Below are 26,598 nucleotides of genomic sequence, written 5' to 3'. Positions count from 1 at the left end.
ACATTGTTCAGCAGATGAATCCCTGGAGGGGGACAAAGGGTCTCGATAGCTATAATGACTTGATTTGGCCTGGTTGGATGCATGGATGGATGGTAGCTATAATCTGGACAGTTGCATGTAGCTGTGCTTGACTGGGACAACGTGTTCTTTCGCTGATAGTGACTAATTGGATGAAATACAAAACGCAGGCTGACATAAGTGCATCTGTAAATAGACAACGGCAAATTCTTGAAACCCCAAGGGCGCTTAAAAGCAACAGCACATGCAAAGTTCATTGAGAAGGTTATATATTGCATACACTACCAGCCAAGAGTTTGAAATGATTAAGATTTTTTAATGTTATTAAAAGAAGTGTCTTATGTTTACCAAGGCTGCATTGATCAAAATACAGTAAAAGTAATATTGTGAAATATTATTACAGTTAAATAAATAACTCTTTTCAATATTCAAATATATTTTAAAATGTATTTATTCCGGTGATGGCAAAGCTAAATTTTCAACAGCCATTGCTTAAGTCTTAAGTGTCACATGATCCTTCAGAAATCCTTCTAATATGCTGATTTCTTTTTTTCTTTTCTTTTTTTTTTAAAGAAAGAAATTAATCATTTTATTCAGCAGGGATGCATTAAAAGGATGAAAAGTGACAGTAAAATTATTTTATAATTTTGCAAAACATTTCTATTTCTATTATATAGTACTCTTCTTTTGAACATTCTATTCATCAAAGAATCCTGAAAAAATTACCTCAAAAATATTAAGCAGCAAAAGCTGTTTTCAACATTGATAATAATAAGAACCATTATTAATAACTGGGCAACAAATCAGCATATTAGAATGACTTCTGAAGGAATGTGTGACACTGAAGACTGAAGTAAAGGCTTGCCATCACAGGAATAAATTACCTTTTCAAATATTTTCACAATATTACTGTTTCTGTTGTATTTTAAAAATCAAATAAATGCAGCCTTGGTGAGCATATAAGAAACTTTAGAAAACATTTAAAAAATCGAAATAATTCCAGACTTTCGACTGGTAGTGTTTGTGTCACAAAGGACCATCAATTAGACTCTAATACTGCAGAGGGATTCATTCACTCATTAAGATTTGAATGTCTGTCTCCATATTTCCATGAACGCCATTATTCTGTGACACCAACGTGGATGCAGGACGGTTGACGTAGTGGAGTTAACAGTGTTACTGTGTTGTGGTGGTACCACAGGAATTGATGGGCCCGCTGCCTTCCAGGATGAGGGTCAGGAGCTGGGCAACCAGATTCAGATCCTGACAGTGGGCCACTCACCTGCCCAGGAGAGCGAGGCAGAGGGCCAGGGTGAGGCAGTGGGCAGCACACAGTCACAGGGCAAACAGGACCTACGGGTCACCATGCTGAAGAAAGGTACACCAGCGATAGTCCTCAGAGTAACGCAAACGAGAGCGGAGAGAGAGACAGATGAAGAGACCCCTACGATTTTAAGCCATGCAGATTTGCAGATTGTTCCTCAGTATTACTGATCGTCTAACATGCAAAACAACATCATGTATCATCATCTGGCAACTAACGCTTTGAGATCTACTTACATGCTATAGCATTCAGATTCAGTGTCTGCCTCTCTCTCCTCCTTCTGTGACATATTTGGATTAGATCATGTCTTTACTGTCTGCATGACTTATTAGAGCTGGTTTGAGCCGATCTGGACTGTGGACAATCATTTTGTCCTGTGCATCCCATTTTCTGCTAATTTGTTGAACTGATTAAAAGAGTGAATTTTTATTTTTTTTAAATCCAAATGTACTCAGTATGTTGTGTCTGCTGAATTTCATGCCGTATGCTCTTTTGGCATCAGAGCGCAGTTATTTGCAGTGTTATTTGCACTGCATAATGCCTCCATGTTTGCTTTATGCCTGCTGCTGTTCTCTCCTCATGTTCTGCTATCGACACACTGTTTGATTAGCACCTCAATATTTTTTCTTGTTCAAAGGAATCTCCAGTAGCATGAACTTTGATGAAGAGGATGATGAAGATGATTTGGTCAGCTCAAGTTCATCTCAGCTCAACAGCAACACAAGACCTGGATCTGCCACCAGCAAAAAGTCCAGCAAGGTAGACTACTTTCTCTGCATATTTGGAAGTGGTTAATTAAGTTGATTTTTCAGTTTTACACAACGTGAGCTATAGATGCAGACAGCATGGAGGGAAACAAATTATGGTTACCATAGTTACTTATTCATTGCTATGAGGAGATTGAAGAGAAGTACTGTATTTAATATACTATTCAAAAGTTTGGTGTCTGATTTTTATTTTTTTTATTAATATTTGTAGTTAGCAAGGAGGCGTTAAATTGATCAAAAGTAACAGTAAAGACTTTTACAGTGTTACAAATGATTTCAACATTGATAATAAGAAATGTTTCTTTAGCATCAAATTAGCATATTAGACTTTCAAAAGTATAATGTGACACATAAAACTGGAGTAATGGCTGCTGACAATTCAACTTTACCATCACAGAAAGAAATTACATTTTAAAATGGCCCAAGTTCTATTAAATTGTAATAATATTTTAATTATTTTAATTATAATAAAAAGTTTAAATAAAGCTAAAGCTAAGAAAGTAAAATTCAGAGAAACGTTTCATTGTCCCTACCACATTCGATTTTTAAGCATTAAATCCTTTAAAATCCATTAAAAGGAAGTAGAATTAAATTGCAATACACACATACATGACTCTGAACATCTGTACAGATAGAATTTAATAAAGATTCAAATTATTATTTTAATGGGGTTGCAATGTAAGCATCATAACATATGTAAGGCAATTATAATGGTACTATATACAAGTTGTAATAGGCCACGCTTAATATGTAACACATACAGAGGGTCACTATTCCATACAGTAAGGGGTCCTTGGCCTGCAAAAGGTTAAATATACTTGGATTACTGTGATCCTTGGATAATGTAATACTTATGTAAGTGTAATGTATAATGTGTGATGTTTTTGTACTGTGGAGATTAAATGTATTTGTTGGTGTTGAATGTCAAGTCAAGTCAAGTCACCTTTATTTATATAGCGCTTTTAACAATACAGATTGTGTCAAAGCAACTTTCCAATATCAAAATAGGAAAATAGTGTGTCTATAATGCAGAAGGACAATAGTAAACACTCAATTTCCAGTTAAAGGCATTTCATTATTGAATTCAGTGATGTCATCGTCCAGCTCAGTTCAGTTTAAATAGTATCTGTGCAATCAAGTCGACAATATCGCTGGAAATTAAGTGTCCCCAACTAAGCAAGCCAGAGGCGACAGCGACAAGGAACCAAAACTCCATCGGTGACAGAATGGAGAAAAAAACCTTGGGAGAAACCAGGCTCAGTCGGGGGGCCAGTTCTCCTCTGGCCAGACAAAACAGCAGTTCAATTCCAACTGCAGCAAAGTCAGATTGTGTAAAGGACTCATCTGGTTCCAGTGGTCTTGCCCCTATGGCTGTCTAGGTGACGAGGTCCTCACTGTGGTCCGATAATTAACACCTCTGTTTTTTAAGAGTTTAGCAGTAAGAAATTACTCGTCATCCAGTTTTTTCATATCGACTATGCATTTCGTTAGTTTCTCAATTTGGTGTGTTTCACCGGGCCGCAAAGAAATATAGAGCTGAGTATTCAAAGCTAACATTGTGTTTCCTGATGATATTTCCCAAGGGTAACATGTAAAGCGTGAAAAGTAACGGCCCTAGTACTGAGCCTTGAGGTACTCCATACTACACTTGTGATCGATATGATACCTCTTCATTCACTGCTACGAATTGATGGCGGTCAGATAAGTACGATTTGAACCATGCTAATGCACTTCCACTAATGCCAACAAAGTTTTCTAGTTTTCTAGAATGTTGTGGTCGATAGTGTCGAACACAGCGCTAAGATCCAGTAATACTAATAGAGTGATACAACCACGATCAGATGATAAAAGCAGGTAATTTGTAACTCTAATGAGAGCAGTCTCAGTACTATGAAACGGTCTAAATCCTGACTGGAAATGCTCACAGATACCATTTTTCTCTAAAAAGGAATATAATTGTGAGGATACTACCTTTTCTAGTATCTTTGAAAGAAAAGGGAGATTCGAGATTGGTCTGTAATTAACTAGATCTTTGGGGTTGTTACAGATTTGTGGTTGTAGTCAAATTAAATAAAGGTCAGGAGAACGAAGTAGCATCAACACACTTTTCCATTTATTTAACATGTATTTAACATGCAGCTGAGACAAAGAAAAGGGGGAAAACTGAGGACTTATAACATGACGAGAACAAAAGAGCAAACAAGTTAATACAAATCAGGTGGGGACGATGAACGATGATTAACTAATGACAACGACCGGAACAAAACCAAATAAGGTGTAGGGTTTGATACATAAATATAATTTAATTTAGCTCAAAGGGAATCATTTATGATTTCATAGGGAATTTGAACAGAATCACTGTTTTGCGGCTGATCACTGAGTCGATTCACTGAACGAGCCGTATAACATTAATTCTGCACTGGATATTAAAATCCAAAATATAGTGAAAACACTATTAATAAGCACAGTAACAAGATCGGCAGATTAAGACATTAACTTGTAAGCACAAAACACAAGATACTTCTCTTTTAAATATAAATACAACTTTATTTATATAAACCTAAGACATAAACTAATCTAACACATGAACACAAGCATTCACACATTCACACGTTGCAAAAAGAGAGAAAGGATGAGTTTAGAGAATGAGAAAGTGAAATCCCAAGTTTATAGCAACATGTGCTATCACATAGACCTGAACAAACCATCAATCACTTAATTAACCCTCGCGTTGAGTTTCTCAATGAGGCTAAATTTTATATTAAATGCACCAGCTCAGTTAGAATCTGGAGTTGTTTTACTTGCGTTGCCTTTGGTTACAAGGATTCCCTTCTGTCGTCGTCGTTGCAGGAAAGGGGTTTTCCCGAGTTGGTGATTGGCTGGAAGTTCAGTAGTCTTTGAAGTGATGTCTTGGGAAGCCAATGGTTGGGCGTTGGCTGAGGATGGTCTTGGAGTCAGTTGCTGGTTGAAGTTTGAAGCGGGTGCAGTCGGAGCTGGACTTTGCGGCAAACTTAACTTTTGAACACGAGACTCAACGGAAAGAAAAGAAACTACAGTAAAAGAATAAATTGAGTAACGAGACTAAGTGCTTTTTCTTCTCATCGTGGTGATAAGTAGCAACTGGCCTGTAGGCCAGAGCACGCTCAAAGAGCGTTAAAACAGCGTCAAAACGCGGTGGCGAGAAGAAGAGGAGAAGGGAAGAAGGGATGAAAAAAAGAGACATTTGATGCTGTCCTGAGGTTTTAAACTCTGCTTTTTGGACACATCCCATCTGGTGTCTTGACCAATTAGATAGGCTATTATCTTAGCTAGGGTTGTTCCTTCCATCATAAGTCAGCATGTTATCAGTCACATGGTCTGAATTTTACACACTCTTGCAAAGTATCATTTCGGATGTGATTTCTATAACCAGAATATGATACATTTGACAAAGAATCAATTGGAAGAAACGTTTCAAGCTAGAATTGTCAAGCTCATACATACCAAACACGAATAAACCTTAAAGTCATTCAATAGTTATTAAAAAGACATACATAATATGTGCTTAAAACATGATAATCTAATGTGTGGGTTACATACATAATATAGTGTTATGCCTAGAAATGTCCTTCTAGGATGATTTTATATGCATGTGAAAAAGAAGGTCTCTGTATAGTTCTGTGGAGACCAAAAGACATGTTCTTTGGACAAAGGAATTTCAGTCTCAGCCTTTGTCTTGTATGGGTGGGGGAAAAGTCAATCTAAAGAAGCTTGTGATTTCTCTTGTGGAACACATGTGATGGCCATCTCTTTGACCATTAATCTTGACTATTTACCCCAAATTTGACGATCTCCTTCCTGCGTTGGACTTATCAAAGTGTTCTTTTATCTTAATGTTGCAAGCTGTTCGGTGAAAGAGGCTTGTTGGTAAGGCTTGCTCCAGACTCATGGTGCTTAGGAATGTGATTTATAATGTCCTGTTTTCTTGGGCCTCTTCTGGAATTTCGGCTCCTCATGTTTCGATGTTCTGATTGAATCTTAGTTTTGTCTGACTCGTTCTGATGCTACAAAGGGCAAACAGGAAACTAGAAGGGCAGACACGTGACAGGGGTCAAACTGTTTTTTTTTTATGTTGTAAACATAGATACTGTTATGCAAGAAAAATTTCAGACTTGTCTGACAATAAAGTATTATCATCATCGTCATCATCATCGGATTAGATGCAGTTCTGCACCAATAAGATTCTGACTTACCCACCACACACACAGAATATGATACATTGTCGACTATATCTTTTGTTGATTCCCCAACTAGCAGTTTTGCATAGTGCTGGTAAAGGTCACTCCTTGTCTATTCTGAGATGATAAAATTGAAGGTTGACTGCTATTTTGAGCGGCCTATGTATGTTAGCTCCAAATGTGTCTCCTCAGTTTCCAGTTGTGTTACATGTACAATGCTGACACAAGCAGTCTGTGTATTGTCATGCTAGGATGTATTCTCTTGTGTCTACCTTGGCACAAAGCCTGCAATGCTGGAAATGGAGGGTCATAGTCCTGTTGTTTCCTATGGCAACAGTGAAATGATTACTTTCTTAAAATAACTTCATGGAAACCGTGCCTGTTTGAAACCCCCTGCTCTTACCACCGCCTCACTGGTGATCACAATGCACAGTGTTTTGCAGAAAATAAAAATGTATTAGAAGATAAGTCAATAGGGAGAATACCTGTAGTGTGGCTGTAATATTTAATCAAAATTTATGTTGAAGAAGATTTTTTTCTAAATAATTTTTATGTTTTTATTAATTGAGATACTACAAGGACATTTTAAAGATGTACAGGTGCATCTCAATAAATTAGAATGTCGTGGAAAAGTTCATTTATTTCAGTAATTCAACTCAAATTGTGAAACTCGTGTATTAAATAAATTCAATGCACACAGACTGAAGTAGTTTAAGTCTTTGGTTCTTTTAATTGTGATGATTTTGGCTCACATTTAACAAAAACCCACCAATTCACTATCTCAACAAATTAGAATATGGTGACATGCCAATCAGCTAATCAACTCAAAACACCTGCAAAGGTTTCCTGAGCTTTCAAAATGGTCTCTCAGTTTGGTTCACTAGGCTACACAATCATGGGGAAGACTGCTGATCTGACAGTTGTCCAGAAGACAATCATTGACACCCTTCACAAGGAGGGTAAGCCGCAAACATTCATTGCCAAAGAAGCTGAGAGTGCTGTATCCAAGCATGTTAACAGAAAGTTGAGTGGAAGGAAAAAGTGTGGAAGAAAAAGATGGACAACCAACCGAGAGAACCGCAGCCTTATGAGGATTGTCAAGCAAAATCGATTCAAGAATTTGGGTGAACTTCACAAGGAATGGACTGAGGCTGGGGTCAAGGCATCAAGAGCCACCACACACAGACGTGTCAAGGAATTTGGCTACAGTTGTCGTATTCCTCTTGTTAAGCCACTCCTGAACCACAGACAACGTCAGAGGCGTCTTACCCGGGCTAAGGAGAAGAAGAACTGGACTGTTGCCCAGTGGTCCAAAGTCCTCTTTTCAGATGAGAGCAAGTTTTGTATTTCATTTGGAAACCAAGGTCCTAGAGTCTGGAGGAAGGGTGGAGAAGCTCATAGCCCAAGTTGCTTGAAGTCCAGTGTTAAGTTTCCACAGTCTGTGATGATTTGGGGTGCAATGTCATCTGCTGGTGTTGGTCCATTGTTTTTTTTTGAAAACCAAAGTCACTGCACCCATTTACCAAGAAATTTTGGAGCACTTCATGCTTCCTTCTGCTGACCAGGATTTGATCCAGCAGGATTTGGCACCTGCCCACACTGCCAAAAGCACCAAAAGTTGGTTAAATGACCATGGTGTTGGTGTGCTTGACTGGCCAGCAAACTCACCAGACCTGAACCCCATAGAGAATCTATGGGGTATTGTCAAGAGGAAAATAAGAAACAAGAGACCAAAAAAATGCAGATGAGCTGAAGGCCACTGTCAAAGAAACCTGGGCTTCCATACCACCTCAGCAGTGCCACAAACTGATCACCTCCATGCCACGCCGAATTGAGGCAGTAATTAAAGCAAAAGGAGCCCCTACCAAGTATTGAGTACATATACAGTAAATGAACAGACTTTCCAGAAGGCCAACAATTCACTAAAAATGTTTTTTTTTTTTTTATTGGTCTTATGAAGTATTCTAATTTGTTGAGATAGTGAATTGGTGGGTTTTTGTTAAATGTGAGCCAAAATCATCACAAGTAAAATAACCAAAGACTTAAACTACTTCAGTCTGTGTGCATTGAATTTATTTAATACACGAGTTTCACAATTTGAGTTGAATTACTGAAATAAATGAACTTTTCCACGACATTCTAATTTATTGAGATGCACCTGTATTTATTTGTCACACTGCAGAAAAAAATGCAAAGAGAAATGCATTAAACTAAAATCTGTAAACTTTAAAGAAACGGTGACCACTTATATCTTTATCTCGTATTTTTCACTTTTGCGTATACGTGCAAAAAAACAACAACAACAACAAAAAAAAACACATTCTTGTGCATGTTATTTGTCTGCTCTCCAAGTTATTCCAGTAAACTAAAGTCGTGGAGTCTAAGTCTGGCTGTTATTTATTTGGTTGTGTAGTGGCTCATCCATGTCTCTTGGGCCTGACCCTACTAACGTCACTGGCTGCTTTGTTGCTCTTTAACATTTCAGTTTTAATCCCAGCTGCTTACATTTCAGACCATAGGGACCTTTGATTCATTTACGCTGGGTCCAAACAGCTGAGTGCTTTAGTGGAAATACTTCTATTATACATTTTTATCATTGAACAAAAGCAAGCACATATGACCGTCTGCACAATGGAGATCCCCTCACTTGACATTATACCTGGATTTTACTTTTTTAGGGCTTAAAAAAAAAAAAAAACTTGTAAAAAAAAGGTTATTTATTTTTTATTTTTTCATTTTCCCCTCATTTTATAGTTACTTTGTTTTACAAAATGTATTGTTTTTTCCAGATTTAAATAAAAAATACATAATATACATAAATATGATCTGCAATCTACAAATGTACACTTCTTCCACCGTGTAAATTTATAATTGACTGGGATCAATCTCTATCTGCCTAATTAATGTGACAGGAGGCGACCTCAGCTTCCACCCCATTGGCCAATGAACCATCCATCGACGTGGATGACCTGGAGGAGTTCACTCTCAGACCCGCACCCCAAGGGGTGACTGTGAAATGCCGGATCACACGGGATAAGAAGGGCATGGACAGGGGCATGTACCCCACTTACTACCTCCATCTGGAGAGAGAGGATGGCAAGAAGGTCAGGCACAACAAAACACTGATTATTTCCATTTTGGCTTATTTGGAAGTCATCATTGTTGTGCCCCAGCAATCAAGTCCAATCAGTGACACTCCATTCTTTTAATTTGCCGAAGGGCTTGAAATGATTGATTCTGATGAAAGGAACCAAATTTAGTCCGAAGGGAGATTTAGCTAAATGACAGTTAACTATAATATTGCTGCTTATCCTAAAAATATCAGGACTAAATCATAAATCATATGTTAAAAACAATGTCTTATAGCCGTCTTATTTACCAAATAGAATATCACATATAGCATATAGCCAATTTCCCTATAAATTATATTTTCCAATAAACAATAATTTCCATAAACAACTATTAAACACACACACACACACACACCGAAAAAATGGTTTTAAGTCAGTTATTTCTATCTTTTGCTGTAGTGTGTAAGGAGGAAATATCAGTTTACATTTACAAACATTTATTTTGCCATTTAATTGTAATAATCCAGTGAGACTTTTGTCTGACAACAGCCAGTGCTCCACACAGAGATCTGATCTCATTATCATCCAGTCTGTCTGGAATGACATGAAGAACTGTGGCAACGTCTTCAAGATGCTTCGAGAAACCTACCTGCAAAGCTACCTGAAAAACGAAGCGCAAGTACACCTAGGGCAAAAGCTGCTTTAAACGCAAAGAATGATCACACCAAATGTTGATTTAATTTAGTAAATAGAAGTTAATTGAAAAAGAAAATCTATTTATGGCATTATTTTTGAAAGCATCCTCATTTTACAGCATTTTTCCACAAGTGCCTAAAACCTTTAACAGTACTGTAGCTTTGCAGGTAGGTTTCTTGAAGCATCTTGAAGACATTGTCACAGTTCTAGTCTGTCTCAGTTTGTTCTGTTTCTTCATGTCATTTCAGACAGACTGGATGATGGTGAGATCAGATCTCTGTGTGGAGCACTGGCTGTTGTCAGACAAAAATTTCACTGGATTATTACAATTAATTGCAAAATGAATGTTTGGAAATGTAAACTGATATTCCCTACTGACACACTACAGCAAAAGAGAGAAATAACTGACTTAAAACCATTTTTTATCTGGTGAAAATACTAGTGTTCTAATCATTTTGGCCACCACTGTGTGTGTGTGTGTGTGTGTGTGTGTATGTATATGTATATGTATATATGTATAGATAATAGTTGTTTATGGAAACATAGTAACACTGTCTCTGATTGTTTATTTACGTCTCAATCTCTGTTGGATGTTTTTGATGTCAGTTTTGTGCTGCTGTTCGGCGCCCAATTAAATTCTGTTATACATTAGGTTTTCCTTTTAGCTGGGAGGAAGAGAAAGAAGAGCAAAACATCCAATTACCTCATCTCCATCGACCCTACTGACCTATCACGAGGTGGCGAGAGCTTTATTGGCAAACTGAGGTATATTTAAAGATGATTCATTGTGTCGTGTTTCATAAGGTAGTGTAACTTAAATCAAAGCTGTTCTTACAGACAAGAGGCGTGTGTGTCTTTCTAAACATTCTAGAGGGACCTTTAATGAGTTTGTGCGCATGTGTGCACTGCTGAACCTATTTAAAACTGTAATTGGGTTCATTGCCTGTGTGCTGGAGTGTCCTCATTCATATGAGGAGAGAGCAACTGTGTGCATGCTGATGTCTGAATCTCATTACAGCACGTTTTAAAACAAACTTTTGATATTAAATGTGTTGCAATAGCATAGTTCTTTTTGCTACGCTTTTATTTATATTATTTTTATTTTTATTCTTTTGATTTTGGTGTGAAATATGGCTTGAACACATTCTTGACAATCTTTAGGAGATTCATCTCTTTGTTGTGACACACTGAAAACTTAATTGTATGAATTTCATCCAATGTTATCCCACAGATCGAACCTTATGGGTACCAAGTTTACAGTATATGACAGCGGTGTGAACCCAGTCAAGACCACCTCCAGCCTAGAAGCAGGGAATCTACGACAGGAGCTTGCCGCAATCTGCTATGTGAGTTTGTGAGCATGATCTCAGTCAATGGCTAGCACAGAGCCAGCACCCAGCCCTAAGGGCACTACATCTTAAAGCCACGAGCAATGATGAGCCAAGCCTGACCTCTGCTGGCTGTTTTTATACATAGCAATACTAGGGATGGGCAATACCTCTTATTTTATTTTCGATCCGATACCGATATTTTCAAGCCCAGTATCGTCGATATCAATACCGATACCTCTAAACTAAACTGATCTTTTAAATTATTAAAAGAATATAATCAGTAATTATACTCACTTAATATTAGATTTTAAAGCCATGATTTTTTTTTTTTTTTTACATTTCATAGGCCTTTTTTTTATTTCACTGTCAGAAATCAAATATACTAAAATTGTATTTTAGCCGTTTACTGGGGCAGTAATCTCAAAGGTGCACCTATACCCCTAAAAGGGAGCATATTAGTAGCATACAAGTATGCATGCTTTAAGCTTAGATAAGGTGTACCTTTGAGGGTACCTCAAGAAAAATAAACATGGTGTTACATAAGCACTAAAATGTATTATTATTATTATTATTACCATGGTAAATTTGTGGTTACTGCAGTTTTACTAAATGCTGTGGTAAACTGTGGTTACTGTAATAAAACCATGGTTAATATTTGTAAAAGGTTGCCAGGCTGTTGTACCCCTAAAGGTGAAACTTTAGCATATTTTTTTCTGTCAGATTTATTTACAGAACATAACACAATCTATTTGAACTTTCAACAACCTGTTTAAATAAATTTAATTGCACAAACCAGCCTATTTAAAATTAATATTACATGTACACAAAAGTTTGGGGTTATTAAGATTTTGTAATATTTTTTAAATAAGTCTCATGCTCACCAAGGCTGCACTTATTTGAACAAAACAAAACAAAACAAAAACAGTAAAAACAGCAACATTGTGAAATATAATTAAAAATAACTACTTTCTATTTTAATATATTTTAAAATATAGTTTAAAATGCATCTGTGATCAAAGCAGAATTTTTAGCATCATTACTCCAGTCTTCAGTGTCACATGATCCTTCAGAAATCATTCTAATATTATTTGCTGAAACATTTCTGATTATTGCTGCTTCATATTTGTGTTCAGAATTAATTTTATATATAACGATGATATGTAGTAATGTAATAATGTGGCAATGGTTTCTTAAGATCTCCTTATGCTTTTGGGAAACGCAGCCCTATTTGAACAAGCACTGTGACTGAGCCATGCGTCAGCAGCGAACGCTGTCTGTGATTGATTGGTTCTTCTTTCAGCATTTGCGTGTGTTCCGATGAGCAGGAGAAATAGCTCTATCCAACACAATTATTCGCTAATATAGTCTATTTTTCCACTTAGAAGCTTATTTTATGCACCAAGTTTCTTGATAAATAAAATTAGTGGTTAAAAAAATGCACTTTAGAATCTATTTTTATGTGAGGATCGATCCTTTCGATACTTTAGGATCGGTCCGCCCATCCCTAAGCAATACCACTGATGAAGGAAAAACAGGAAATTAAATGCTTGTGTAGATTAATGATTTCTAAGAATTCCTCTTGAGTAAGTAGATGTGCGAGTCACATGTATATAAACATGGTGACTAATTCACATGTTTGTGTTCTGTTCCGCAGGAAACTAATGTTTTAGGGTTCAAGGGGCCTCGAAAGATGAGTGTCATTATTCCTGGAATGAACATGGACCATGAAAGAGTCTCCATAAGGCCACGAAATGTGAGTGCAAGGCTGTTTAGGATAGCATAAATCCAGCATGTAGGCCTATTTGTGCATAAATAGGCTGTAATTAGCTGGAATATCAAAAGGGTAATTGTAGTTCTCAAAATAAAATCGAAGAAGCCGTTCAAATGTGCACCTGATGATATCATGTTGAAGTTTTTAATCTGCTTTTTACGTAAATCTTTTTCAGTTTGTTAATTTACGTGTGTCATTTGTGTTACACGAGCAGTAAAATACTAGGTAATGTATGTCTTATGTAAACATTAGTATGAGGCAACCAATATCCCTTGACCTATATTTTATATACAGATGTTGCTCTAATGGAAAGCTAATCCCCCACATCTGTCTGTTGTTTTGCAGGACCATGAGTCTCTACTGGCTCGATGGCAGAACAAAAGCACTGAGAGTGTGATAGAGCTTCACAACAAGACGCCTGTGTGGAACGATGATACGCAATCATATGTGCTCAACTTCCATGGCAGGGTCACCCAAGCATCTGTCAAAAATTTTCAGATCATTCATGACAATGACCGTAAGTTAAAAATGATAATCTTAGTTTTGTGTACTATTTGCTTTGCATTGTGAATGCAAGGAAAAATAGTTATTTTGGAACAATATCAATGTTTAAATGTAGTAAATGAATTAAAATCCATCTGTAGTGGAATATATACTGGTATACAATTTTATTTATATGGATATAAATGGATATATAACATTTGATTTATACTTTTTACTTTTGTAAAATGATTAAAGTTTTAATATTAATATAGTCCATTAAGTAATGTGTATATAAACAAATGGAATTTAATTTCAAAGAAATATAGCATAAAAACACTTTTCAATCAAAATGAAGTCTGTTAACTTTCAATATATAAACCAATTAATATATTATTCAAAATAGTCAAAATGTCTGATTGTCAAACATTGTGGAACATGTTAATTTGACGAACTACAACCAATGGTTATTCTGCTAGTGTGAAACGAATAGTTCACCCAAAATTGAAAATTTTGTCATCATTTACCTGTATAAGTAAACCTATAACCTATATAAACCTGTATAAGTTTCATGTTGAACATAAAAAATATATACATTTTGAAGAGTTTTGAATAATCAAACGGTTGTTGGTGGGGAACTGACATCATACATCTATCTGAAATTACCTTGAGACCAGATGGTTAAAAATAATTGCAAAAGTGATCTAGAAAATGTATGTTAGTTCTGACAAAAGCTCTGGCATCATTTGTTTGCCATAGCCATGTAGTTCAATACATTGCATGTAATGCAATGAAAATCTGACATATTAAAATGTTACTTTAGTGTCCAAAATAGTACAAACACTTTTTGGGCACTAAACATGGAACGTATATCACATATTCCAGAAACGGATTTTATTTTAGAAACAGTTTGTTTTGTCTGTATTCTCATCCCTGTGTTCTCTTTCATGCAGCGGATTACATCGTGATGCAGTTTGGTCGTGTAGCAGAGGACGTCTTCACAATGGACTACAACTACCCCATGTGTGCCCTGCAGGCATTTGCTATTGCTCTGTCCAGTTTTGACAGCAAGCTAGCCTGTGAGTAACTATCTCTGCCAGCCACAAGCTCGAAAGGACCCAGCCAGACTGCTTTACAATCCCAGTAACTGAGTAAAGGGCTGCGGTGAACTCCAAAGCAGCAGGGTCCCTCTCTCAAGATCCACCTTTGGAGGCATGAATGCGTATCGAGTTTGTGTCTCGTGTGAATGTGCGTAAGCAAAGTGGCATTTCGGCTTTTTTAAAGAAGGGCATCACAGTTGGGGAAAAGCACAAAGACTTCAAAGCTCAAACTGGGAAGATTATAAGAAGAGGATGCATTCATTTGAATCGACAGTCAAAAATATCCTACTCGCTTTCTTTACTTAACCGTCAAGGTACAACTAACATTTTGCTAATGTTAAAAGAAGGATCGTTTTCAGTAGTACTTTTGTCCCTAAGATTAAAAACAAAAATCATTTTACCATGGTCATAATTCTAAAAGAGTTAATGTTCACTAACCAATCAATTATGAGTTTTCACAAGAAATATAACATGTAGCTGTGATATAACAGTTTGGGTATTTGATTTAATGAACTTTTGTAAATGACTTTCATATGTGACATTTCTTCAGTTATACATGTCACTTGTGTCATTCAACATGCCATTTAAATATGTAACGTATCAGTTCATGCTTCACAAGGACTCCAAAGCCAGTATGAAGTATGACAGTCTGACATATTTAACCACTATTTATGTATTTATAGATGTCCATACCATCTGCTGCTTGTGTCTTACCCCATGCCCATAATTCACTGTGCTTCAAGCACAAAGCTTGACCAAGGTGCCTTCACATTTGAGCTTTTGGTGCGGATTTATTCAAATTCAACTGATGAATGTGTGACAATTCCACAAAATAGATGTAATCATTCTGACTTTGTGTCCTCCTGGACGGTTTATATACAGTTTTAAGAGGACATGAGAGCCAAAATGAATGGTTTACCATATCCAGGTCCACACCAGTAGCTCTAGTGTGAAAGCACCTGAAGTCATACATGGTGAAGAAGTGTGTAGTAAGTCATTTTACGTGAGGGTCAATATCAGGTAAGTACATTATCATCTCATACTGACCCGCTACGTTTGTAGGGGAATGTACTGAGCACTTTATTCAGAGATTAATGGTGGAAAGCTGTAAATATTGTGCCTTTGGATGAAACACTTGTGATGCTTGAAGTTGGTGAGATGCTACATTGTTTTCTTCAGCCAGTGTTGTTTGTCATGCAGGTCCTTTTAAGCTTCTGTCTTTGTTCTTGAAAACAGCCTGTATATTTCCAGTATACTGGGCTGTAGCTTTCCAGAAAGATCAGCTTTAGTTGCCTGCTTGTGGAGTAGCTGATTTTCCAGAACAGAGTCACTACAATGACAATGAAGCAAGTACGTTTACATGCACTTTTAAAAAATTGATTTCTGTCTGCTTACATTAATAATTTGTCATGGAAACACTTTAGTCCAATTGAAATTGCACTGGTCAGATGTTTGCAAAGTTTGACTGCCAGAACTTGATAAAGTGATTGAAGCTTAATTACAACGGTGCACGTAAACATATTCAGCAACACAGTTTGTTCAAGTCATCTATGAAATCTGCTGCATGAGGGTAATTGTGAAAATGTGGATCAAACAAAGTGTCTGAGTGGAATTTACACAAAACTCAAATCATCATCTTTAATTGTACTATAGCTTATACACTTCTGTCTTTGCTAAACAGTGCTGATTAATGAAGAAAGGAAATAAGTGAAGTTGTATTATCAGTGTGGCAATTTAATTTTTAAAAATCCTGATATAAAAACCTGCTGCATCTTAAAGCCAAACTAGTCTTTAAAGTGTTGTAGAAGTCTTCAGATGGCCACACGGATTTACTAGATCTCTATAATGCATTAACATGTTTTGCAGTTTATGTTTATCATACTATTTTTCCATTTCAGTCAAACGTCACAGCAAAGTCTTCAAAAATCTTGTTATTGTCTGAAATCTAAAATGATAATGATGAATGAATGTGTTTTTAAGAAATTAATCTATCATAATTTTGTTTCCTGCTGAGAGCCTCTTTGGTTTAATGTGAAAAATTCATGTTTGTTTCCATCACACAGAACATTCTTAATTGCACAAAACAGTGCATTTTAAGTTAAAAATAATATTTAGAATGTTAGTTTTTCTTCATCCAAGATAAAGGCATGAAGTGTGATGCAAATGGCTTACCTTTTTTGTTACTATTCTTTTTGTCATAGATATGTTGTGACTTCAGACATTATGTTTTGAAACGTATCTTCCCCCAGGAAAGTATTTTTAATATTACCGTTTTTGTTTTGTAGAAAAGAATATAAAATATATATATTAAATTCTTTTGCCAGACTTCAAAGAAATCTGCGTAAGTTATTACAATTTGTTAATAACTGCCTTGCGAAACCATTCCAGCACTTTCTATACTTTAAGTAATGCTCTAACATTTTGGGTTTGCTCTAAATGGTTAAAAACACTGAAAATGTATGTGTTTTTCTGCTATTTTTTATAGTTTGGAAAAAAAATCTCACCACTCTTGTGTTAAAGTGATAATGTATAACCGTTATGTCACACTGTTTTGTAAAATGTGTACATTGGTCAATATACAGTGTTTGTATACAGTACTCAAGATATGAAAAAATAAATCTGAACGTGAATTTTCACATCTCAAATATTTAAGATGAAATCATTGCATTTGTGATACAGTACTTTGGTGCTCATGAAATAATTTTCATAAAAAGCTACATCTGTTCAGAAATGTTTTATTGGTAAAGATTTTCTTTGGAAAAAGGGTCTTAAAACTGCCTATTTTTGACACAACACTCTAAAATGTTCTCTAGCTGTTCTTGGAAACAGATTAATGAAATCTCAGAAAAGCCTAAATGGTTACAGGGAAACTGTTTCCTTAAGCTAAGCAAGAAAGATTCACAGTAAGGTATGTTTGAACTAGTGGGTATTCGAAGAAAAGACTTTGACAAACTCGTCACTTCTTTACCTTTTGTTTCTTGTGACGCATTCTAAGAGTCCCAGAGGCTTGAGCTTTGGGAGAATCTGACTTGTTTGAGATGACGGTTACCTCAGGTTGGTACGTTTGTAGGAAGTCAATGAGCTCTACTTCCTGTTCCTCAGGATCACATTCCACTTCATCATTGAATCCCAGGCTCTCAGCCTCCATTAGGGGATCCTCCTCCTCCTTCTCGGTCTCACCCTGTCCATCTTCATTAGGTTGATCTTCCTCCTCTTCTTCTTCTTCACAGTCTTCATCATCACCATTTTCTTCCTCTTCATTCCCTTCATCATCACTGTCCTCCTCTTCTTCTCCATCATGTTCTTCTTCCTCCTCTTCCTCATACGTGCAACCAACAGCTCCACCCTTTGGATAATGAAAGACGTGTCTGTGATCGCTAAAAGTGATTTGTCGTCTTCTCCTGTTTGGATTCTGTTCCTCTTCTTTTTCACCTGGGTACTCAAGTTTCTCATCATCCTCATCAATACTTTTAGGAAGACAGGGTTGGTCTTCTCCAATCTCATCCTCATCTTCCTCCTCCTCCTCCTCGTCCTCCACTTCCTCCACTTCCTCATCTTCATAATCCTCTTCATCTTTGTCATCCTCTTCTTTTTCTCCCTCATTATTCTTCACCTCTTCATCAGTACACACATCATCAGGTTCATCCTCCTCCTCTTCTTCCTTCTCCATTCTCTCAGCAAGCTCCTCTGCTGTGGGTATGACTTGGTCCGGTTCTTCAAGTATAACACTAGGAAATCTGTGTCTACGGGAGGGCATGCCAAACTCTGGGTAGGTCTCCTCTGGATAGCCTTGGGAAGCAGTGAATAAAATTAAATTCAAGGGCAAAGAAACTGAAACAGCAGTGGCTCCAACACAAAGCCTTGAGGTATACCTTCCCAATCTGCAGTGTAAGGGGCCTCCTCGGCCTCCTCCTCCGGCGTGGCTCCCTCTCGCAACTGTCTCTCCCGCATCATTTGGGTAATCTCCTTCAACTGTTTGAGCTTTCTCTCCTCACGCCTCCGTGTGCCCCTGCGTGACCTCAAGTCAGAACAAGTGGTGAGTCAGAAACTGTGATTTGTTACAGAAAAGTAACAAATCACAACCACTACTAGAACACATACACATTTCTCGATGCTGCAAAAATTATGCATAAAAACATTATTTTAAAAAGTAATTAAAAACTTATGCAGTCACAAAGGTAAAGCTATTAAAACTTAACTAATTAAAGCAAACCACCAATGGAGTAGTGCAGGGTCAAATACCAACTATTTGCAGGGTCAACTAATTACATACTAAAAACAGAAAAGGAAACAACAGTTTCCATAGAATAAAATGGACCTATGTTATGTGAATATAAAAAAACAACTTTTTATATTTACATTTATGCATTTGACAGATCCTTTTATCCAGGCATGCATTTTAGCAGTTTATGCATTTCCTGGGAAACGTAATGCTGTGAACTAGCACTTTTCCTTTTGGATTCCATTTGAAGTGGCAAGCAGATCATGTCAGTGCTCTTTGATCAGTAAGATACTGGATGGTGTAGGAGAGAAATGTGATCTGATTACCTGGTAGATGGGTGGACAACTTTAGATATTCTCTTTTCTCTGGCTTTTTCACTCATTCTGGCCTGCATCTGCACCAGCTGACAAGTAGCTGTCAGGGAGATGATTGAATGAGGTTAAGAATCATATTAGATACAGGTTCACTGAAACATGTGGCTGCCACACTTTGTATTTTTATTTTAATAAACGTTTTAACTTTTCATATACGTGCTGTACAGGGAGTGAGTGCAGTGCTGATGCTCTATCGGATGCTCCATCGGTTGCTCCCTCCACCCTTTGGTATCCATTTGATGAATAGAGCTAAACCTCTTACTACTGATCCAAAAGACATGCAGTTAATTGGTATTAGGAGCTGCTAGGCTTATAAAACGTTACTTCTGATTGCTAATCCGGGTTGAACAAAAGGGAGAGAACAAAGCTTGCCAGGTCTTGGACAGGATCTTAATCTGGAATAGCATGTGGTTTAGATACTGAAATGCTGAGAATGCATGCAATAAGAGTAAAACATAAATGTGATTTTAAAAAAGGCCACAATTTGAAAATATGGTGCCATTTAGATGAGCATCTTTATTAAGCACATAATGTTGTACAACTATGGTGATGTATATGCGAACTCACGCATCTCTTCAAATGTGTATTCTGACTGCAGTAAAGGGAATCTGCACTCTTGTCGATGAGGTTTGTCCTTAGAGGTCAGCTGTTGAAAGATAAAAGTAAGCATCAGTGATTCTGCTGAAAGCATATACAGGTGTGTCTCAATAAATTATAATGTTGTGGAAAAGTTCATTTATTTCGGTAATTCAACTCAAATTGTGAAACTCGTGTATTAAATAAATTCAATGCACACAGACTGAAGTAGTTTAAGTCTTTGGTTCTTTTAATTGTGATGATTTTGGCTCACATTTAACAAAAACCCACCAATTCACTATCTCAACAAATTAGAATATGGTGACATGCCAATCAGCTAATCAACTCAAAACAGCTGCAAAGGTTTCCTGAGCTTTCAAAATGGTCTCTCAGTTTGGTTCACTAGGCTACACAATCATGGGGAAGACTGCTGATCTGACAGTTGTCCAGAAGACAATCATTGACACCTTTCACAAGGAGGGTAAGCCACAAACATTCATTGCCAAAGAAGCTGGCTGTTCACAGAGTGCTGTATCCAAGCATGTTAACAGAAAGTTGAGTGGAAGGAAAAAATGTGGAAGAAAAAGATGCACAACCAACCGAGAGAGCCGCAGCCTTATGAGGATTGTCAAGCAAAATCGATTCAAGAATTTGGGTGAACTTCACAAGGAATGGACTGAGGCTGGGGTCAAGGCATCAAGAGCCACCACACACAGAAGTGTCAAGGAATTTGGCTACAGTTGTCGTATTCCTCTTGTTAAGCCACTCCTGAACCACAGACAACGTCAGAGGCGTCTTACCTGGGCTAAGGAGAAGAAGAACTGGACTGTCGCCCAGTGGTCCAAAGTCCTCTGTAGGATCAGAACGAGTCAGACAAAACTAAGATTCGATCAGAACATTGAAACATGAGGAGCCAAAATTCCAGAAAGCCCAACAGGATGTCGTAAATCTGTCCATGGTAATCTGGTGCCATGAGTCTGGAGCAAGCCTTACCAACAAGCCTCTTTCACAGAACAGTTTGCAACATTAAGACAAAAGAACACTTATTGATAAGTCCAACGCAGGAAGGAGATCGTCAAATTTGGGGTAAATAATCAAGATTAATGGTCAAAGAGATGGCAATCACATGTGTTCCACGAGAGAAATCACAAGCTTCTTTAGATTGACTTTTCCCCCACCCATACAAGACAAAGAACCAGACTGAAATTCCTCTGTCCAAAGAACATGTCTTTTGGTCTCCACAGAACTACACAGAGACTTTCTTTTTCATATGCACATAAAACCATCCTAAAAGGCCATTGCTAGGCATAACACTATATTATGTATGTAACCCACACATTAGACTATCATGTTTTAAGCACATATTATGTATGTCTTTTTAATAACTATTGAATGATTTTAAGGTATTCGTGTTTGGTATGTATGAGCTTGACAATTCTAGCTTGAAACGTTTCTTCCAATTGATTCTGTCAAATGTATCATATTCTGGTTATAGAAATCACATCCAAATGTATACTTTGCAAGAGTGTGTAAAATTTGGACCATGTGACTGATAACATGCTGATTTATGATGGAAGGAACAACCCTAGCTAAGATAATAGTCTATCTAATTGGTCAAGACACCAGATGGGATGTGTCCAAAAGCCGAGTTTAAAAACTCAGGACACCATCAAATCTTCCTTCTCGCCCTTTTCCTTCTTCTTTTGCCACCGCGTTTTGACGCTGCTTTTTAGCGCTCTTTGAGCGTGCTCTGGCATACAGGCCAGTTGCTACTTAACACCACGATGAGAAGAAAAACCACTTAGTCTCGTTACTCATTTTATTCTTTTACTTTAGTTTATTTTCTTTCCATTGAGTCTCGTGTTCAAAAGTTAAGTTTGCTGCAAAGTCCAGCTCCGACTGCACCCGCTTCAAACTTCAACCAGCAACTGACTCCAAAACCATCCTCAGCCAACGCCCAACCATTGGCTTCCCAAGACATCACTTCAAAGACTACTGAACTTCCAGCCAATCACCAACTCGGGAAAACCCCTTTCCTGCAACGACGACGAAGACAGAAGGGAATCCCTGTAACACAAAGGCAACGCAAGCAAGTACCTCCAGGTCTAACTGAAGTGGTGCATTTAATATAAATTTTAGCCTCATTGAGAAACTCAATGCGAGGGTTAATTAAGTGATTGATGGTTTGTTCAGGTCTATGCGATAGTACATACTGCTATAAACTTGGGATTTCACTTCTCATTCTCTAAACTCCTCCTTTCTCTCTTTCTGCAACGTATGAATGTGTGACTGCTTGTGTTCATGTGTTAGATTAGTTTATGTCTTAGGTTTATATAAATAAAGTCGTATTTATATTTAAAAGAGAAGTATCTTGTGTTTTGTGCTTACAAGTTAATGTCTTAATCTGCCGATCTTGTTACTGTGCTTATTAATAGTGTTTTCACTATATTTTGGATTTTAATATCCAGTGCAGAATTAATGTTATACGGCTCGTTCAGTGAATCGCTGCCGACTCAGTGATCAGCCGTGAAACAGTGATTCTGTTCAAATTCCCTATAAAATCATAAATGATTCCCTTTGAGCTAAATCAAATTATATTTATGTATCAAACCCTACACCTCTTTTCAGATGAGAGCAAGTTTTGTATTTCATTTGGAAACCAAGGTCCTAGAGTCTGGAGGAAGGGTGGAGAAGCTCATAGCCCAAGTTGCTTGAAGTCCAGTGTTAAGTTTCCACAGTCTGTGATGATTTGGGGTGCAATGTCATCTGCTGGTGTTGGTCCATTGTGTTTTTTGAAAACCAAATTCACTGCACCTGTTTACCAAGAAATTTTGGTAAACGCTTCCTTCTGCTGACCAGCTTTTTAAAGATGCTGATTTCATTTTCCAGCAGGATTTGGCACCTGCCCACACTGCCAAAAGCACCAAAAGTTGGTTAAATGACCATGGTGTTGGTGTGCTTGACTGGCCAGCAAACTCACCAGACCTGAACCCCATAGAGAATCTATGTCAAGAGGAAAATGAGAAACAAGAGACCAAAAAATGCAGATGAGCTGAAGGCCACTGTCAAAGAAACCTGGGCTTCCATACCACCTCAGCAGTGCCACAAACTGATCACCTCCATGCCACGCTGAATTGAGGCAGTAATTAAAGCAAAAGGAGCCCCTACCAAGTATTGAGTACATATACAGTAAATGAACATACTTTCCAGAAGGCCAACAATTCACTAAAAATGTTTTTTTTTTATTGGTCTTATGAAGGATTCTAATTTGTTGAGATAGTGAATTGGTGGGTTTTTGTTAAATGTGAGCCAAAATCATCACAATTAAAAGAACCAAAGACTTAAACTACTTCAGTCTGTGTGCATTGAATTTATTGAATACACGAGTTTCACAATTTGAGTTGAATTACTGAAATAAATGAACTTTTCCACGACATTCTAATTTGAGATGCACCTGTATACAGTATGCATAAAACCAATGGCAATAAAACACATTTTTTGTTTATAATTTATTATAGCAGATGTACACTACCATTTCATTTTTTAGATAAATTTATTATTTTATTCTGCAAGGATGCATTAAATTGATGACAAGTGAGAGTAAAAACATTTCTAAGCAGAAAAGTTACTTCAACACCAAGTAAGCATAGTGGAATGATTTCTGAAGGATCGTGTGACCCTGAAAATTGACATAATGGCTGCTGAAAATTAATCTTTGCATCACAGTAATGAATTACATTTTAAAATGTATTCAAATACAAAACAGTTATTTTAAATTGTGATAACGTTTAACAATATTAATGTTTTTACTGTATTTTTGATCAAATAAATGCAAAAAAATCTTATTAAGCTCAGCTTTCTGTATATATTAAAGCACCTGTTAGATATTTTCTCTAGGGGAATTATTATTACAGGACAGGTGCTGAACAGAGCAGCTTTCCAAATAGCTTCTGATAAGACTCACTTTAAAGAACAAGTAGATGATATAAAGGAAGATCCCAAAGCCATAGACGGGGATGACCTGGCCCAGGAGATTTGGCTTGCCAACACCTTTGGCTCTGGCAATGGCTTCGGGGTTGTAATGCTTGATGTAATGAGAGTCTGTGTCCCAGTGATCATGATCTTCAGAGAATGAATGTCTGTGTCGTGGGGGAGGAAAATGTCCTGGTCCAACTTTAAAAATAAATAAGTAAATACAATCATTTTATAGAGATTGCACTAAAATAAATAGCAATTCCTAGACAATTTTTCTGCACAAAAATTCAGTAACCAGTGGTTATCGAAAATATGAAATATAAAAATAAAGTAAACAAAATTGTATAATATAATATATATTTTTCTATATGGTTACTGTGTTAAGTTTTTTTTTTTTTTTTTTTTTTTTTTAAAGATGTAGGACTAAATAAGGATAGATTTGTTTTGGAAATGACATTGGGAAAGTGATCCTCACATTATGAAGCCACACACGGGGAGCTGGTAGAGGCTAACAGGGGACCTAAGCACAGAGATCACAGGGATGGTCAAATCAGCACTGACATTACTGAAACACTAAATGAGGGATTACATTTTTGTCTCATCTTACCCTCCGACTGCACTGTTTCTTTCTTCACTCTCGGTAAAAATAATTTCGGTAGGAATAAAGACATGCAGAGGATGATGCAAGAGATGAAGGTGATCTTCTGACATGTTGAAACAGCCATATCGATACGACAGAGATAAGAGACGCTGTAGAACAAACGGTGACAAGCGTCAACATCACGACATCACTTTTATGAAATTTCCTGTTGATTCGCTGAAGCGGAAATGACTGGAAACATTAATCCGCCTTCCGGCTGAGATTAGACTGACGACACATTAAATCAACTCACTCAGAATCATCAATCAAATTCGTGACCTATTGTTAACTTGTTTTATGAGATAATTTAGTCTTTTACTCTTTATTGTAATTTTATCGCTGTCCTTACATGAACACAGAGGATTTATCATATATAACCATAAGACATTCCAAATTTACATTCCACAGTATAAACTGCATTTATAATGATAGGTTATTATTATTATGTTTATTATTATTATTATTATTATTGTTGTTGTTGTTGATTGATGTTTATGATTGCGATGATGTCGTGTTCTTGTTGTTGTTGTTGTTATTCAGCTATTAGTCCAGTAGATGGCAGTGCTGTCGTGATTATTGCGCTCATGAGGCTTCGTTAAAAGCCTTTTATTGAGATGAATCTGTGAGGGAATTCACAGATCTTTTGTATACGTTGTGGACAGTTTGTATCTCCTTATGATTGAATTAATAAAACAATAATAATTAATAACATTTAAATGAATGAATAAAAATATATATTGATTCCATATAAAATGTATGTCCTAAAGTTTATCATACATGAGTTAATGTCATGCATTAAATGTCACCATATTGCATCTCTGTGCATGGTGCACGATCTACTGAATTATTAAATTATTATACATTTTTATTACATTATTATTTATAATATAATTTTTTTTTTTTATGTAATGTACATATCAAAAATTTAACTGACTTAACTCATGTTCTGTATCTAGGCTATTTAATAAAATGTATTTAAAGGATATTTAAGATACTATACTGAGTATTTCCCTACGATTTACATTGAACCAGTCATGAAAAGGCTACACAGACATTTCCATTTTTATGTTAATTTCTGTTTTTTATTTTAATTTTTTAAATACATTCATGGTCCTCTCTAAGACCTTTGAGTGCATATCATGGTCTACCTTGGTGTGGAATTACATAGTTGCTTAGCTAAATAAATATTCATATTCATTTGCATTTCCAATAATTCCTAATTAAAGTTTTGAGTTTTACCACATGCAGTTTTAATGAGCATGTGGGGGGAAAAAACATTTCCAGTTTTCGAAGAAATGGAGGAAATTGGAAAAGTGAATTGGTTCTTAAGTTCGGCATGGTGATGTAACGCGAATGTACATGTGTGCTCAAACTCTTCCTCCAGGCCAACTCATCTTTTATCTGTTTACAGGGCTGCTCTGTTATCAACGTTTTAACTACCTAATTATTCTTCATTAGGCTCAATTTAAGTACAACGGATGCACTGCCACAAAAGTCGCACTGTGCCTGACACCTCATAGAAACACACAAGGCCTGTGCAGAAAGTTGCCTTTTTATGTTAAAAAAAAAGAAAAAGAAAAAAGGTTTTGTCTGCTTTTGTATGAAAGCCTTAGTGCTCATATTTTTATGCTAAAAGCAAAATATGCCATTGACTCTTATGAAACGCTTGTGCCCCTTCCTGTCATGTGAGCGATATATTCACATACATGGCAATCAACATACCTTCACCAAACAAAATTGCTTTCAGAAATAGCAATTGTTTTTTCTTTCTCTATATTCATGCAAGTGATTTGTTGTGCAATGTCACCTTACTCGGTGCTGGCGGACCAGGTTTGCATCGAACCCCTTTTTGCTCTCTCTCTCTTTCTGGCTCTGTCTAAATCAGTCAATTTATTTCCAAATTGCAAGTTGAGTGCAGGAGCAAGGGCTTCTTTCACTGCTGGGGTGAAATATTAAATCAATGCACACTCCCATATATCGAGTGGGCTTTAATTTTTATTTAATATTGATGGGAATGAAGCTGGCTTTGAGTGTCG

The 26,598-nt window shown here is 36.8% G+C and overlaps 2 protein-coding genes across 7 annotated transcripts in view; one reads left to right on the top strand and one right to left on the bottom strand.

The window, feature by feature from the left end:
• The window catches only part of tub (TUB bipartite transcription factor), a 108,003-nt gene extending 90,597 nt beyond the window's left edge, over window positions 1–17,406 (top strand). For 2 of the 6 annotated variants that reach the window (XM_058780407.1, XM_058780408.1), the window contains exons 5-12: window positions 1,220–1,396; window positions 1,980–2,101; window positions 9,239–9,430; window positions 10,746–10,858; window positions 11,325–11,439; window positions 13,079–13,177; window positions 13,541–13,712; window positions 14,629–17,405. In XM_058780407.1, coding sequence (XP_058636390.1) covers window positions 1,220–1,396; window positions 1,980–2,101; window positions 9,239–9,430; window positions 10,746–10,858; window positions 11,325–11,439; window positions 13,079–13,177; window positions 13,541–13,712; window positions 14,629–14,762 — 1,124 coding nt within the window. In that variant the 3' untranslated portion in view covers window positions 14,763–17,405. Of the gene's footprint in view, window positions 1–1,219; window positions 1,397–1,979; window positions 2,102–9,238; window positions 9,431–10,745; window positions 10,859–11,324; window positions 11,440–13,078; window positions 13,178–13,370; window positions 13,421–13,540; window positions 13,713–14,628 lie in introns of those variants that run through there. The other 4 variants (XM_058780409.1, XM_058780410.1, XM_058780413.1 and 1 more) reach the window with 4 other exon arrangements.
• Window positions 17,407–17,518: 112 nt separating this feature from the next.
• ric3a (RIC3 acetylcholine receptor chaperone a) lies at window positions 17,519–24,764 on the bottom strand. Its single transcript, XM_058780416.1, is given in 6 exon segments — window positions 17,519–18,564; window positions 18,648–18,793; window positions 19,324–19,411; window positions 19,939–20,017; window positions 23,912–24,120; window positions 24,530–24,764. Coding segments are annotated over 6 exon segments (1,590 nt in total). The 3' UTR covers window positions 17,519–17,731.
• Window positions 24,765–26,598: the final 1,834 nt, after the last annotated feature.

Source organism: Onychostoma macrolepis, chromosome 07, assembly GCF_012432095.1.
Source record: "Onychostoma macrolepis isolate SWU-2019 chromosome 07, ASM1243209v1, whole genome shotgun sequence".
NCBI lineage: Eukaryota > Metazoa > Chordata > Actinopteri > Cypriniformes > Cyprinidae > Onychostoma > Onychostoma macrolepis.
Note: the sequence above shows the minus strand (reverse complement) of the source record. Positions and strands in the feature narration are given on the sequence as shown.